This window comes from Suncus etruscus, chromosome 7, assembly GCF_024139225.1.
Source record: "Suncus etruscus isolate mSunEtr1 chromosome 7, mSunEtr1.pri.cur, whole genome shotgun sequence".
NCBI classification, from domain to species: Eukaryota; Metazoa; Chordata; class Mammalia; order Eulipotyphla; family Soricidae; genus Suncus; species Suncus etruscus.
The window spans coordinates 126,383,183-126,398,650 of NC_064854.1; the positions used below are offsets into that span (position 1 = coordinate 126,383,183).

General features: G+C 40.7%; 1 protein-coding gene across 1 annotated transcript in view; it reads left to right on the forward strand.

Moving 5' to 3' along the window:
- CACNA1D (calcium voltage-gated channel subunit alpha1 D) overlaps positions 1 to 15,468 on the forward strand; it is a 378,619-nt gene that overhangs the window by 203,427 nt on the left and 159,724 nt on the right. Inside the window, 2 exon segments of the mRNA XM_049776224.1 lie at positions 8,022 to 8,164; positions 14,510 to 14,662. Of these exon segments, the coding sequence (XP_049632181.1) occupies positions 8,022 to 8,164; positions 14,510 to 14,662 (296 nt within the window).

Sequence of the window (15,468 nt, forward strand, 5' to 3'; positions counted from 1 at the left end):
ACCAGAAAGAATAAATACAAAAACATTTTTCAGTAACTCTAAGATATGTTTAAAATAGCTATTGAAATACAAATAAGTTCAGGGCTTCTAGCTTCTGTAAAACTTAAAATAATACAAAGAATAAGAACCAGTAAATAGCCATATGCTGTTGGAAAGTACATGCATTATAGATGGACTGAAAAGCTATTATTTGGAGGTAGAGAGTGATAAAATTAAAAACATATATAGAAACCCTCCAGAGCAGATGTTCAAACCTCAGTCCACAGACCAAATCTGGCTTACTGCCTATTTTCCCACTGCCATTACATTAACACAGTATTTTTCTGACTTCTTTAGCAAAACAAAACTTTATTGAGAGACTCTTATATTCACCTGTTTCTCCTAATTGGTGTCAGGATAGCAAAATGAAGCAATAAGGTCTGCAAAATGAAGCAATAAGGTCTGCAAGTCATAAAATGTTTATTGCCTTGAATTTTACAGAAAATTTTCTGCTCAAACTTGCTGTGGAAGAGTCATTAGAAAAATAAAACTGTCAGGAAAAATGAAGTCATAAAATTTTTCTATACATGGATGGACATGGAAACTATTATGCTGAGTGAAATAAGTCAGAGGAAAAGAGATAGACATAGAATAGTCTCACTCATCTGTGAGATATAAGGAAAAAAAAAAGACAGTATAGTAATAATACTGAAACAATAGAGATGAAGTTTGAAAGGACCAGCCTATGATATGAAGCTTACCACAAAGATTGGTAAATGCAATTAGAAAAATAACTACACAACTATCATGACAATGGTAGTGAATGTGAGAAGTAGAATGCCTGTCTGGAATACAGGTAGGAGGTGGGGGAGGAGGGAGATGGGGGGCACTGGTGAAGGGGGGTGTACTTTTTAATGACTAAAACTCAACTACAATTACATGTTTGTAATCATGGTGCTAAAATAGAGATAATAAAATTTTTAAAAAGGAAAAATAAAGAGATATAGTTAATATAAAGATTCAATGGAATTTTTGACAAGTCTATTAAAATAAAAAATGGTAGGAAGAAGAAAAAACATTAGACAAAGCAAATAAAAAACAAACAAGATAGTATAGTTAAATCTAATTAATTTAGTTTATCAATAATTTTATAATAAAAACATGCCCCAGTTCTATAGTTTTTATTAGAAATCTATTTTAAGTATACAGAAATAATGTGAAAGTAAAGGCATGAAAATATATATCATGAAAACTAATCAAAGGATCCTAGCTATTATAATTTTAATAATATCCAACTAGGTGCAAAGTAGATTTCAGAACAAGAAATATTATCAAAGATAAAGAAAATTAGATCAGGGGCCAGAGCAATAGCACAGTGGTAGGGCGTTTGTCTTGTGCATGACCAACCCAGGATGAACCAAGGTTTGATTTCCAGCATCCCATATGGTCCCCCAAGCCTGCCAGGAGCGATTTCTGAGCACAGAGCCAGGAGTAACCATTGAGCACTGCCAAGTGTGACCCCAAAACAAAACAAAACAATTCATATCATATGATATAAAAGTCATTTCTGAAAAGTATTTTTTGGAAAAAATGCTCGGCATGAAAAACTGCTGATTTCTAGATTTAATAGTTGTGAACATTAAATGGTGAAAATTTAAAGACATTACTATTTATGTTAAAAAGCATGAAGTATTTAGGAATAAGTAGTGTGTTGAAAGTGATTAATCAAAAAAAAAAGAAAATGATTAATCCTTGCTGGGAGAAAGTGTTAAAAATGCAATTATATACTACATTTATGTATTGAAAGACTAAGAATTTTGAATATATTGCTTTTTCACAAATGAAAATGAAACATAATCTAGTTTCAGCAGGACCTTTATAGAGATTGACAAGCTTTTCTAAAATTTATATAACATTTGTACGCTAGAGAGGCTTCTAAAATCTTTATGAGAAATAGTGGAAACTTGAGTTTTTGGTTTTTGGTCCACATCCAGCAGTGCTCAGGAGTTACTCTTGGTTCTATACTCCTGGATCATATGGGACCATATGGGATGCTAGGAATCGAACCCGGGTTAGCCATATGCAAGACAAATCCCCTATTGCTGCGACTTAACTCCTGTCTCTGAAAACTTATTTTAAGGATCAGTATAAAACAATAGTAGAAGCTGGAGTGATAGCACAGTAGTAGGGCATTTGCCTTGCATGCAGCCGACCCGGGATAGACCCGGCTGGGTTCAATCCCCGGCATTCCATATAGTCCCCTAAGCCTGCTAGGAGAGATTTCTTTTCTTGGGCCGGGTAGGGGTCACACCCGGCAGTGCTCAGGGGTTACTCCTGGCTCTATGCTCAGAAATTGCTCTTAGCAAGCTCGGGGGACCATATGGGATGCTGGGATTTGAACCACCGACCTTCTGCATGCAAGGCAAATGCCTTACCTCTATGCTATCTCTCTGGCCCTGCCAGGAGAGATTTCTGAGCACAGAACTAGGAGTAACCCCTGAGCACCACCGGGTGTGGCCCAAAACCAAAAAACAAACAAACAAAAAAAGTCAACCAACCAAATAAATAAACAAACAAAACAATAGTAGTCAAGAGAAACTGAGACTGGTATGAATAGAAAATCTAAATATCAATAGAACAAAATGGGGTAATCTAGAAATAGACACAAATATATGTATATTTATATATATGTTATATATAATAATTGACTTTAAGCAACACTTCTAGATAATTCAGTGGACTGAAGAACTGTTTTTAATAGACGAGTTTGTTTTAAATAGATGAGTTTGAACAGCTTTCCATGTGGGGAACAAAAAGGAATTTCTTACAGCTCAAATGAATCAAAGACCTATATGTGAAAGCTAAACCCTAAAACTTCATGGAGAACATGTTTTTGAACTTGGAGAAAGCAGAGATTTCTTGTTTTGTTTAGTTTTGCTTGAGCCACACCAAGTCATGCTAAGGCATACTCCCGGCTCTGCACACGGGATCACTTCTGGAAGGACTTTGGGGAACCATAAGATGCCAGGGATCAAACCTGGATTCACCATATCCAAGACAAATACCTTACCTGCAGTGGTATAGCTCCAGCTTTGTAGAGATTTATTATACACAAAAAAAGCTAGCCACCGAAGAAGTAATTGAAATGATGGATTTTCATAGAACTTAAAATTATTCTGCCAAAAAGATAGAAAGTGAAAAAGTAAGATGCATAGCCTGGGGGAAATTATTCAGAGTGCAGATATATGACTACTGACAATATTCAGAATCTATAACGGTCTCCCAACTCAGTAACAAGGTAACTGAGTTCATACTTGAGCAGATTTGAACAGATCTTCACAAGAATTTTTAAATAGTCAAGGGTCAGAAAAAATACTCAACATTAGTAATTAGAGAAATGCAAATAAAACTACAGAATCATAGCACTCTAAACTTACTATTTGCAAACAGGGAAAAATGTATTACTAAACGTAAAATGAGGAACATAAGCAATAGTTATCAGGGCACAGAGCAAGTGGAACTCATATACACTAATTGTAGAAATGAAAAAAAATAGCATCATCATTTAGGAAAAGACTGCCGAGTCATACAATATGCATATGACCATATTAGTCGAGCTGCTTTTAGGTAGTTACTCAACATAAGCAAAAACATGTTCACAGGGACTTTATTTCTAACAGATACTGGAAACCACCCAGTATCTCTCAACAGATGAATGAATAAACTCATTCTGGTATAGTCATACAATGAAATATCACTCAGCAATAAAAGGAAATGAACTACTGATTAAATACACAACTTGGATGAATCTCAGACATAGTGAGCAGAAGAAGATAAACAAAAAAGGAGAACATGCAGTTATGATTCTATTTATATAAGATTCTAGGAAAGAAAAAAAAGTGAATCACTAAGGCCAAACTTGGGGGGATGCAAAGGGGTGAGAGAGCCGTTTTAGAAACTGGCAACATTGGGCTGGCATGATAGCACAGCAGTAGGGCATTTGCCTTGCACAGGACAGACCCAGGTTCGATCCCCAGCATCCCATAGGGTTCCCCCAATCCTTCCAGGAGTGATTTCTGAGCACAGAGCCAGGAATAACTCCTGAGCACTGCTGGTGTGACCCAGAAATCAAAAGAAAAAGAAACTGGAGACAGTCTATTACTTGTGACTTGGACTTATCCTTTTTATACAGCTCACCATATGCAAACCAAAGGCATACATTTCATTACATACAACCTTATTTGTAATAAAGTTGATTGAAAAAGTAAAAGTCTGAATTTAAAATGATCTATTCTATTAGAGCATCACATTCAACAACACATTAGAATATTCCCGTAATTGGGCCGGAGTGATAGCACAGCAGTAGGATGTTTGTCTTGCATGCGGCAGATCCGGGACAGACCCATGTTTGGTCTCCGGCATCCCAAATGGTCCCCTAAGCCTGTCAGGAGCAACTTTGGAGCACCGCTGGGTGTGACCCAACCCCACCCCAAACCCCCCAAAAAAAAGAAAAAAGAAGGAAAAACGAATATTCCCATAATTAAAATAGGTATTTAATTGTAGTCATTAAAGGAGTGGAAGAAAAGTTGAAAGGGAAAGGGCTGGAATATGTCTCTAGTGGAGCACCTGCCTTGCATATGTAAAAATGTAGGCTTGATCTCTGACACCATGGGAATAAAAGGTTAAAAGAGAAAACTTTATTATGTCTTCATCTGAATGAAATTTCAACTCACTGAAGTTTCCATCTGTGGACTATCTCAGTTCACTCATTTTTCCATGCCAAGTCAACCATAACTTATTGCTTTTGTCAAGATTTCTGTACCCAAAGCATTATGAAAGTAATTGATACTTCCAAAATGTTAACAGTTAAGAATGTGAACACAAAAAGAAGCAGTGAGTCCACCAGAATAGATATCAGTCTCTGCATAGAAAAGTTTGATCTAAGCCAACTTTTCACACCAGCTCTTTGTTAAGCTGTGCTTCAGATGTCCTGAGCCAACATTTCAGTAAGATTGTGAGAAGCAAAACATGAGATTCTCATAAAGTGGCCCTTGGAGTAGTTTCTTGCCCTTTTTCTTCCATCTTGGGCTAAGCCTTTAATAATATTCTAGGATCAAATGCTTGGTTCTCATGTCCTTGTTTCTTGAGGCATGTCGTTTTTTAAATCTTCATCTTAAAATTTTATTTATTGGGGGCGGGAGAGATAGCATGGAGGCAAGGCATTTGCCTTGCAATCAGAAGTTTGGTGGTTCGAATCTCGGCATCCCATATGGTCCCCCGAGCCTGCCAGGAGTGATTTCTGAGCAGAGAGCCAGGAGTAATCCCTGAATGCTGCCGGTGTGACCCAAAAACCAAAAAAATTTTTTTATTTATTATTTTAATAATAATATTTTTATTTAAGGACCATGATTACAAACATGTTTGTAGTTGGGTTTCAGTTATAAAAAAAGAACATCCCCTTTCACCAGTGCAACTGTTCCACCACTAAGGTCCCCATCTCCCTCCTCCTCCACCCCCTGCTTCTCTTTGAGACAGGAATCTATTTCGCTCGCTCACTACTATTGTTATAATAGTTGTGGGCGTAGTTATTTCTCTAACTGCACTCACCACTCTTTGTGGTAAGCTTCCAACATCATGGGCCAGTCCTTCCAGCCCTCATATCTATTTTCTCTGGGTATTGTTACAATAATGTCTTTTATTTTTCTTAAATTTCACAGATGAGTGAGGCTATTCTGTGTCTATCTTTCTCCCTCTGACTTATTTCACTCAGCACAATAGTTTCCATGTTCATCCATATATAGAAAAATTTCATGACTTCATTTTTCCTGATGGCTGCATAGTATTCCACTGTGTAGATGTACCACAGTTTTTTTAGCCACTCATCTGTCGTTGGGCATCTGGGTTGTTTCTAGATTTTGGCTATTTAAATAGCATGAGGCACGTAGGTTTTTTTTTTTTTTTTCCTGAATCGCAGAATATTAAAATGAGACTGGGAGGCAGAGGACTTCTGTTCTAAATTATCCAGTTTGTTCATTTGAGGAAGAAGAAACTGAGGCCCAGAAAAGGAGAAGGACTTTGCTTAAAAATAAAAGCCTCCTATGTCTTGGAGGTGGAAGCCAGTCCTGGTTCTTTGTCTCTTGAGTTAGCAATGGCAGTCAGCCTGGGACTCAGGCTCCTAGAAGGAGAGACAAGATACACCTGTTTTCAAGGTCATTACTGAAGAACTGTGACACAAGGACCGGAAGTGCTCACTGCAAACACTGACACTTGAAAGCCATCTTCAGTCACCACCTGCATAAATTATTTCCCTAATCCGCCGGGATGAAAATTCCTGTGGCTGCCACACATTTCAGAAGAGTGTGAAGTTTTTTTTTTCCCTTTCTTCTTTTTTCTTTGTTTGTCTGAAGCTATGAACATGCCTTAGAGACTTTTAAACATGGGCCTTGATGGAGAGCTTTGCTAGAAGTTAAAAACAAGTAATGCAAGTGATGGAAGCCTGTCATAAATTTGATATATTCTCCAATCATAAGAACCCAGCATCGCAAGCATTTTCAAGGCAGAGTTAACTCATTTCTCTATGTACCCTGCACTCTGGTTCAGGTCATAGCTTAACTGCAATAGTTCTAAATCAAATGGCTCATCTGAGAATGCCCCAGAATGGCATGCCTGTGCCCAATCAGGAGTTTCAATCAGACCACCCTGTATTTTAAGGACTTGAGTATCTTAGCTCTGCAGAAGTCTGCCAGCAAGTTCAGAGTTTTTTGCTCAGGCTGCTCGTTAAACTTTAGAACCATGTCTTTGTTGCTCGGCCAATCGTCCCCACAATCTGATTGGCCGGCCTTGATTCTATTTGAAACGGGAAAATTTATATTTATTCTGAAAAACAAGCAAAGAATAAATGTTTATTTGAAAGAGCAAAAAGAACTGTCAAACGAGCAGATTGCCTGAAAATAGCTTTGTCCAAAAAAACCTTTGGAGAGTAGGAAACTTTTTTTTTTTTTTTTTTTGTGACTGCCAGATACAATATTCTTCACATTGCAAAAGAAAAAAAATAGAGGACTGCTTAAGGATTGTGTGCAGCTTCTGAGTATGTGTAAGGTATATTACTTTCAGATAACCCTGCGAGGGGCCTTGTGTGTCTGTGAGTGATTTGGAAATGGTAGGATGTATTTATTCTTATTGTGTGTGGGGGGGAATCTATTGAGTCCATATTTATTCCTTGATTGATTCATCAGGGTTTTTTGTTTTGTTTTGTTTTGTTTTATTTTTAGGGTTTTTGTTTGTTTTGTCTTGGTTTTGGAATCATACCTGTTGGTACTCAGGATTTACTCCTGACTCTGTGCTCAAGGATCACTCCTGGTAGGCCCAGGGTACCATATGGGATGGTAAGGATCGGACATGAGGGGCCCTATATAAGGCAAGGGCCATATCCACTATACTATCTTGCCACACCCCCTTTTTTCATAGTCATTTCTGTATCTGGAAGTGTCATAAGCACAAGGCTAGAACAGACAGACTGATTCAAAGAACAGAACAGACTGAAATTCTCTGTCCTAAATAAACCTTTCCCATTGGCCCATGTTCTGTTCATTGGATCAGTCTGTCTGTTCTAGCAGGCTCTGCCACCAGTGTGACCTTGAGCTTGAGCTTGGTCTTGAGTGGTTTCCTAGTGGTGATGGTGATGACAATTGCCACCAAGTGTCTATGGGAGGATGGAAGGCACAGATGTGGAGAGTGTGTGGTCAACTCCTATCATCCGTGGAATCTAGTTGAGTGCCCACTCCCTTTGTTGGGAGGGTCACCATGCTCAAAAATACTCCTGTGGCAGGGGACAGATGAAAGACTTCCTTGTATCCTGGTTTCTGGGAGGTGGCAGCAGGTTTGGGCCCTGCAGCCCGGTTCTTGCCTTGGGGTTTCTTTCTCTTGATTTCAACAGCTGTTGACCCGAATTAGCCCTAAGTGGTTCAAAAATAACTACTAGGATCGTCCTGTTTTGCTTCCCTGGGCGACAGACGTTAATACTTCTTCTCTTCTTCTTTCAGGTTGTTTAGTGTAATTTTGGAACAATTAACCAAAGAAACAGAAGGCGGTAACCACTCCAGTGGCAAATCAGGGGGCTTTGATGTCAAAGCCCTCCGCGCCTTCCGGGTGTTACGACCACTTCGACTAGTATCAGGAGTGCCCAGTAAGCATCCTTCCTTCCCTCTGCCCACCCCTGTTGGATTTTATTCTTTGGGATTGAGTTGGGCTGGGAACTGAGCACTGTGAGAAGAGCCCCTGGCCCATCACACAGGCCTTTGCAGTTCACAAAATCCTCCCACTTGTCTGTCACTTTGGATTTGATGACAGTTTGAGATGGGGCAGGTGGTGAGTTTTGTGTCCCCCTCTGTCATCCTTACACCCAATTCTGTAGTAGATAGTATCTTCTCCTATAGACTGGAAGTAGTTGGTTTCAGGGCCCCACCTAACTGCTTAAGAACACACCCCTTCCTCTGCAGATCTGTTCTCTGAATAAAACAAGTTATGTGAAGGAAAGAGGGCAGGAGATTCCCACTGACCTCCCTTTTTCAGAGCCATCAGCGTCAGAGGGTTGGACTCAGAAACCCTGCCTAGCCCAGCCCTCCAGTCTAGGATCGTGCCTCTTTCACTTCATGTAGGGTCTTCTCAAGTAACCTTCCCATGAGGCTTGAGAAGAGCCAGTTTGTTTATTTGTTTTGGTTTTGAGGCTACACCCAATAGTGCTCAGGGGTTTCTCCTGACTCTGCATTCAGAAATAGTTCCTGGCAGGCTCAGGGGACCATATGGGTTGCCTGGGATCAAACCTGGGTCTGTCCTGAGTCGGCAGCATGCTAGGCAAATGCCCAACCACTATGTTATCACTCCGGCCCCAGAACACCCAGTTTGAAAGCTCTGAGAGATCATTCAGTGAGCTCCCAGCAACATATACATAGTCAACAGTTGGTACAGGACCATTGAGCGAGGGAACTGCCAAACTGGAGCACAGAGGAGGCTCCTTGAAGGAGGTGCTGTCACCAGCCCTTAGGCTACTGTTTCTTTCATACTATTTTCTTGCTCCAGCCCTCTAAGCCATGTTGATTCCCACCTGAGCCGGGGATAGGCATCCTGGCCTGGCCTGGCCTGCAGGAGCATGGGGATGTTTCATTGCCTCTGCCCCATAACAGAGTACTATTTGTTGGGAATTTTCGTGTATGGAAGGCCTGTCACTCCTTTCCCAGGACTATAAAGGAGGTAGCTGTTACTCATAGCCCCAGGAAGTTCTTATGGCCGGTGCTCCCATGATTCTTAGCTCCTGAGACCACCATAAGAATATGTATCTACTTTGGGGTTATCTCAAAGTTCTGCAAAAAACATTTTTATGTACTCTTTGGTGCTCAGAAGGTCCCAAAGCTTTGCTTGGAGGAGAATAAAATCAAACACGAAAATATGACTACCAAATTGAACATTTTAAAAAATGTAGGAAGTGGTCTTTTATATGTACTTGCTTTTCCAGATGGTTCGTTTATTTTCATTGAAAAAGATCAGCGCAAGTCAAAACCACAGAAGTGTCTGGAAGCAATTGAGAAAAATAGGAAGACCTTGGAAATGACTGCCTTTGTTATGTGTGACACAAATAAACGAGAAGTTCAGTGAGCTAGTGTGTTCTTGCAGATTAGGTTGTTACAGCTTAATCTAATTTCAAAGTGATTGTGACAGATGTGTCCCTCTTCTGCCCCCTTACCTCCCCACCCCAAGAACAAATGACGAAGGCAGTATATCCTTTTGTCCCTGGAGTGCGTGCAGCAAGCTCGAGTGAATTGGACTCAAAATGTTGCTTTGGCTTCAAAACCTATAGCCTAGTGACGTTTTCATGAAAGGCTTCTCACAGTGCTTTTGATATTTTCCAGAATCCATTTTAAACTGGTTCTTCTAAAGCATCATTGAATTGATAGAATCATGTTTTGGTGCATCAGGGAATGAGAACTCCCTGAAGTCAGCAGGGGAAAATGGGCACCTGAATTTGTGAGATCATTCAGCCCACACATTGTTTTGTTTGTTTGGTTTGGGGGCCACACACAGTTTACTCCTGGTCCTGCACTCAGGTATTGTATGGGGTGCCAGGGATCAAATCTGAGCTAGGAACATACATTGCAAGTGACTTACCCACTGTACTGTCACTTCAGCTTCCCAGACCATGTTTTATAACTGCCTCTTGCGGGGAAATCCTTTGGGTTTCTTTTCAGGCCTCATAGGGCTTTGGGGTGAGCAGTGGAGACTATTTCTGCCAATTTCAGTGTTGACTAGCTGATAGATTTCTTCTTAACTCCCTGAAATGGTTAAAATGCCTGGGAAGATGCATTATTTCTATTTACCCAGGGACTATCTTATCCCTCCTCAGAAGAATTCACACCATCTTTTAGGATAAGATTTAATTTTGTGTATGTGAATATATATTCACTCATCGGGAGGAAAATCTGTATTTCAAGAGAGAGTGAGCCAGATCTGCACAGAGTTCTTAAAGACCCACATTCAGCTAATAAATATTTTTCAGACTTTTAGCCCATAATCAATGAGAATGGAACCTAGTAATGGGAGATCCAAGTGCATCATCTTGACATGGAAGTTGGGTCTTGTCAAGAGGTCTGACTTCTGCTGATGCACACAGTATCTGGAGTTCTTTCCCATCTAACTCACTGGCATGACCCCCTGGCATGGTCCTGTTATATCTGTCCTATGCATCAATAATGCACAATGGAAGGCTGGAGAGATATCGCGATGGCGAACCTATGGCATACATGCCAGCTGTGGCATGCAAAGGCCTTGCACTGGCACGTGGGAAAGTCCGCGATTAAGATATGTGGCTTGAGCCACATAGTTTTTAGATACTAAAATCTTGTTATTAAGGTTTAATTGACGTGCTAGCTAGCACTTTTCAGGGAATTCTTTGGTTTTGTGCGGCAGTTTGGGCACTCAGGCTCAAAAAGATTAGCCATCACTGTATAGTAAGTAGAGCATCTGCCTTTCATGGCTAGCCTAAATTCAATCCCTGGCAATCCATATTGTCTCTTGAGCCAGCCAGGAGTGATTCCTGAAAACATAATCAGCCCTGAGCACAGCTGGATGTGGCCCCAGAACAAAAAATGCACAATGGGGTCTGTGTGTCCATAAGGAGACATGTTGGCATCCACATTCACCTTCATCATCTCCTAAATCTGGACAGTCTGAAATGCAGTCATTATTCTAGCAGTCCATGTTCGGAAAATAGATGGCATGCTGCTATTCAATTTAGGGGCACTAACTGCTGAAAGGTGGTTTAAAAGGCCATTCGCATCAGGAAAAAGAAAAAGGCTGCGGTAAACACTGCCCAAGTGGATGAGGAAATGGCTATTTGCTATCAAATATCAAAACATCAACGCTCATCTGACTGATTTCTTTTCTCACAATGAGGCCATTTGAGCATTTAAATATTTAAAGGCAGCGCCTAGGGTCTTAGTCATAATGAGGGTCTTGGAAAGATGGGCTCTTGCTAGTCTGAAGTCCTTCCAACCTTCTCTGCCCACCTTCCTAACTTCTGCTACACTCCTTACCAGGGAGAAAGGGAGAACTTCCATTGCTACATACAATTTCTGTTTCTCTTTGCTTGAGGTTGTTTATTGTCTGATTATTTATTTTTTGGCATATGTGTTAAGAATATAAAATGACACTAAGGAGAAAAAAATAACAATCTGGGGCCGGCGCAGTGGCGCTAGAGGTAAGGTGCCTGCCTTGCCAGTGCTAGCCTAGGATGGACCGCGATTCGATCTCCCGGCGTCCCATATGGTCCCCCAAGCCAGGAGCGACTCCTGAGCGCATAGCCAGGAGTAACCCCTGAGCATCACCGGGTGTGGCCCAAAAAACAAAAAACAAAAAAATAAAATAAAATAAAAAACAATTTGAGAGGAGGGAGAAAAAGTGAAAGAGCAAAGAAATAAACCACTCAACATAGAATAGAAGCTGAGCTCCTGGGATGGAAGGAGTGTGGGACACCAAGTATGAAGCCTGGTTTCCCCTTAGTTTCCTGCTCTTTGCCACCTGTTTTAATCCATAGTCTGCCCCCCCCTTTTCTATGATCTCACTCTTTTTAGCCCCCCACCCCCAATTCTGAGTAGTCCATAACAGGTCTTTCTGTTCTCATGCCCACCTTAGACAGCTTCATCCTAATGTAATGCCTGGGACCATACACAGAAGGTCTAAGAGTTTCTCTCACCATAATCCTCTGCCCTTCTCCTGTTTCTCTCCTTCCTGGAGAGCCTCCTTTTGACAGGCTTGTTTTTGTTCGAGAACTAGGATTTCCTCTTTAAAAAGTCGTTTTAAATTTAGGCATAATGATTAACTGAGTTGTTGACTGTTGAATTTCAGACTTAACAATGTTCCAACTCTCGTCCCACTACCAGCGACTGAAACCCTCCAGCACAGAGCATAGTTCCCTCCCATCCTTGCTCCCCAGTCTTTTTCCTTGACAGACACATTTTAAGTTTAATTATTGTAGTTTGGACCCACTGCTTATAGTAGAGTTGACTTTAGTGCTTAGGTGTATGCAGTTACCTTACTAACACCCCAAATGTGTCTGAGGTCTTCTGGCCCTTACCCCTATGTTACTTCCAGACTGCCTTTATTTGCTTTCCACTCAATTTTGTTTTTTTCCTGATATTTTCAGAAGCAAAATTGTTAGGACTGCCTTTAGACTCCACCTCTGAAGATGCTCAACCAAAACCTTTAGCTCAGTCTTGTTTGATGACCTCTGAGCTAAGACCTCAGCCTCAGTCTCAACCTCTTTTATATAAGTGCTATAGATTAAAAATATAAAGTATAAAGTCCACATGTTGAGTGAGGCCACCCCAGGCGCTGTGTTTCTAACCCCTCAGGCTGCTGGGTCGATGAAGAAGGGTAACGGAGGAGAAATAATTCCCAAGTGGTCAGTTAAAGTTTCATCACTCAGCTTGCTTTCATTCCATGGTCTTTCTCTGCCACAGGCTTTTCCTCTCCTGTGCTTCTCTGCTTTCTGCTGCCCCTTTCTCTTTGCTGCTTCTTCCCCACTTTCCCCCAGCCAAACTCTTTTATTCTTTATTCAAAACATCCCATCCCAGGTGTGGGCAGGTCTGTTCATCCAGGTGGGATTAATATCTCAAAAGAAGAGGTTAGGGAAACAAGAAGTTGGGCGGGTGAAGTACAAACTAGTACTTCTCCTATCTTTCTTTGACTGCTTCTTTGTATTAGTATTAGTATTATCTTTTTTTAAACAACTTTATTAATACATACATTACTAATATAACTTTGTTAAAATCTTATATCATTAGATTTTATAATTTATCTTTCTCCCTAGTATTTCAACTTAAATTGTTTCAGTTATCACATTGACTTTTTTTTAACATTTATAATTATCTTTATTTAAACACCGTGATTACAAACATGATTATAGTTGTATGATTACAGTCATGTAAAGAACACCCCCCCTTCACCAGTGCAACATTCCCACCACCAATTTCCCAGATCTCCCTCCCCTCCACCCCTCCACACCTGTACTCGAGACAGGCTTTCTACTTCCCTCATTCATTCACATTGTTATGATAGTTTTCAGTGTAGTCATCTCTCCAACTGCACTCATCACTCTATGTGATAGTATTAGTATTATCTTGGTAGTATTCAGGGACACCCAGCCTGCCTGGTGCTGGGGATCCAACCCAGGGCTTTATATGTACAAAGTGCGTGTGCACTACCAGCTGAGGACATCCCCCACCTGCTGCCTTTTTCTGAAGTCTGCCTTTTGCTAACTGTCTCAAATCTGACCCTGTAACTGAGTGCAAAACTCAGAGCTAACTAACTGCTGTACCTACCTACCAGCTCTTTCTTTCCACTGCATAACCATCAAGACACAGCACAACGCCCACCTCCCAACTCTCATTGCATTGTGTCCCTTCTGTGCTTCAGTTGTTTTTCCTCTCTGCCTAAAGCAGCCTCTCTTCCAGATCCTTCTATGGAAATCTATCCTTATCTACCTCCTAGCTCTGCCCAGATGACCTCTACTGCCTGCCATGTTCTTCTTCCCACTCCAAAGCAATATCTTTCATCTCCTTTTAATTGCATCTGTCTGATGCTACTCATATAGCCTCTGTGTGCTACCTTGGAGTAACACGTGTTGATTTTTTAGGTCTCCTAGAGTAGACAAGCTTTGAGATGAGGCATTTTATGTTATATGTCTTTATGTCCCCTAACGCATTAAAACCTTGCATGAATTATCTTGAATGGATGAACCAACACATAAATGAATGACTAATTATAATATTGGACAGGTTATTCTATGTCTTGTGAAGGAATCATATTTGATGGTCTTAAGGTTCTCTGTAGCTCCACCCTCATCCAGGTTTACTGAAAATTAGAAATTGAAATATGAGTTCTATTACTATGGGTTCTATATGAAGCAGGCCTCTTAGGAATTATATACATCTAATTGAAGTGTCTTTCTGGCTCACAAACTCATTTTTCTCTCTCCTAGGTTTACAAGTTGTCCTGAACTCCATTATAAAAGCCATGGTTCCCCTCCTTCACATAGCCCTTTTGGTATTATTTGTAATCATAATCTATGCTATTATAGGATTGGAACTTTTTATTGGAAAAATGCACAAAACATGTTTTCTTGCTGACTCAGGTGAGTAATGAGAATGGTAGCTAGCCTAACTTAAAACTAATTTCTTTTATTTTCTTGAAAAAAAGTGCGTGATGGGGGAAATCTAAAACTAAATGGGGAGGGGTTGCAAGACAGATGGTGTCAGTCTTGCTGTGGATTTCCTTCAGAGCAGTGAGGATTTGTCCTCCTTTCTACTTTGATTTCCTGTAGACCATGTCCTGTCCACTAAGATGACATGGAGCATGAAGACACTCCATAGCTTTTTCCAATAGGCTGGAGACTTTGAGGGAGAGTATGAGGCCATAGAGATAGCCTTAGTGGTAGAGCATATGCATAACAAGTGCCAGGCTCTATTTGATCCCTGTACTGTATGTCCTCCCTCCCCCTACCCCATGAAGTCATCATGTGTGGGGCTCCTGTGGTCCTAAACTCTACAAAACTTGAACAGCAAACCATTAGGCTGAGCATTGAAGGAGTGACCTCCCACCACCCCGCTTTTCTGGGAGTGCCTATTTAAAAAAAGTGAATGAAAACTGCATTGGAGAAATAATATGGTGGGTAAGGTGCTTGCCTTGCTTGTAGCCAACCTGGGTTATCTCCATGGCACCCCGGAGCTCTTCCAGAAATGATCCATATGCACAGTGACAGGAGTAAGCTCTGAGTATCACCAAGTGTGACCCCCAAACCAGTCAAAATGCTGAGAGGGAAAGGATAGAAAAGTGGGCAGTGAATTACAAGTAGAAGAGGTGGCTACTTTTATAGGGAACATGTGAAGTAGAATTTGTGGAACAAATAGGACCCTGACACAGCAGGGAAGGGTGTTTTAG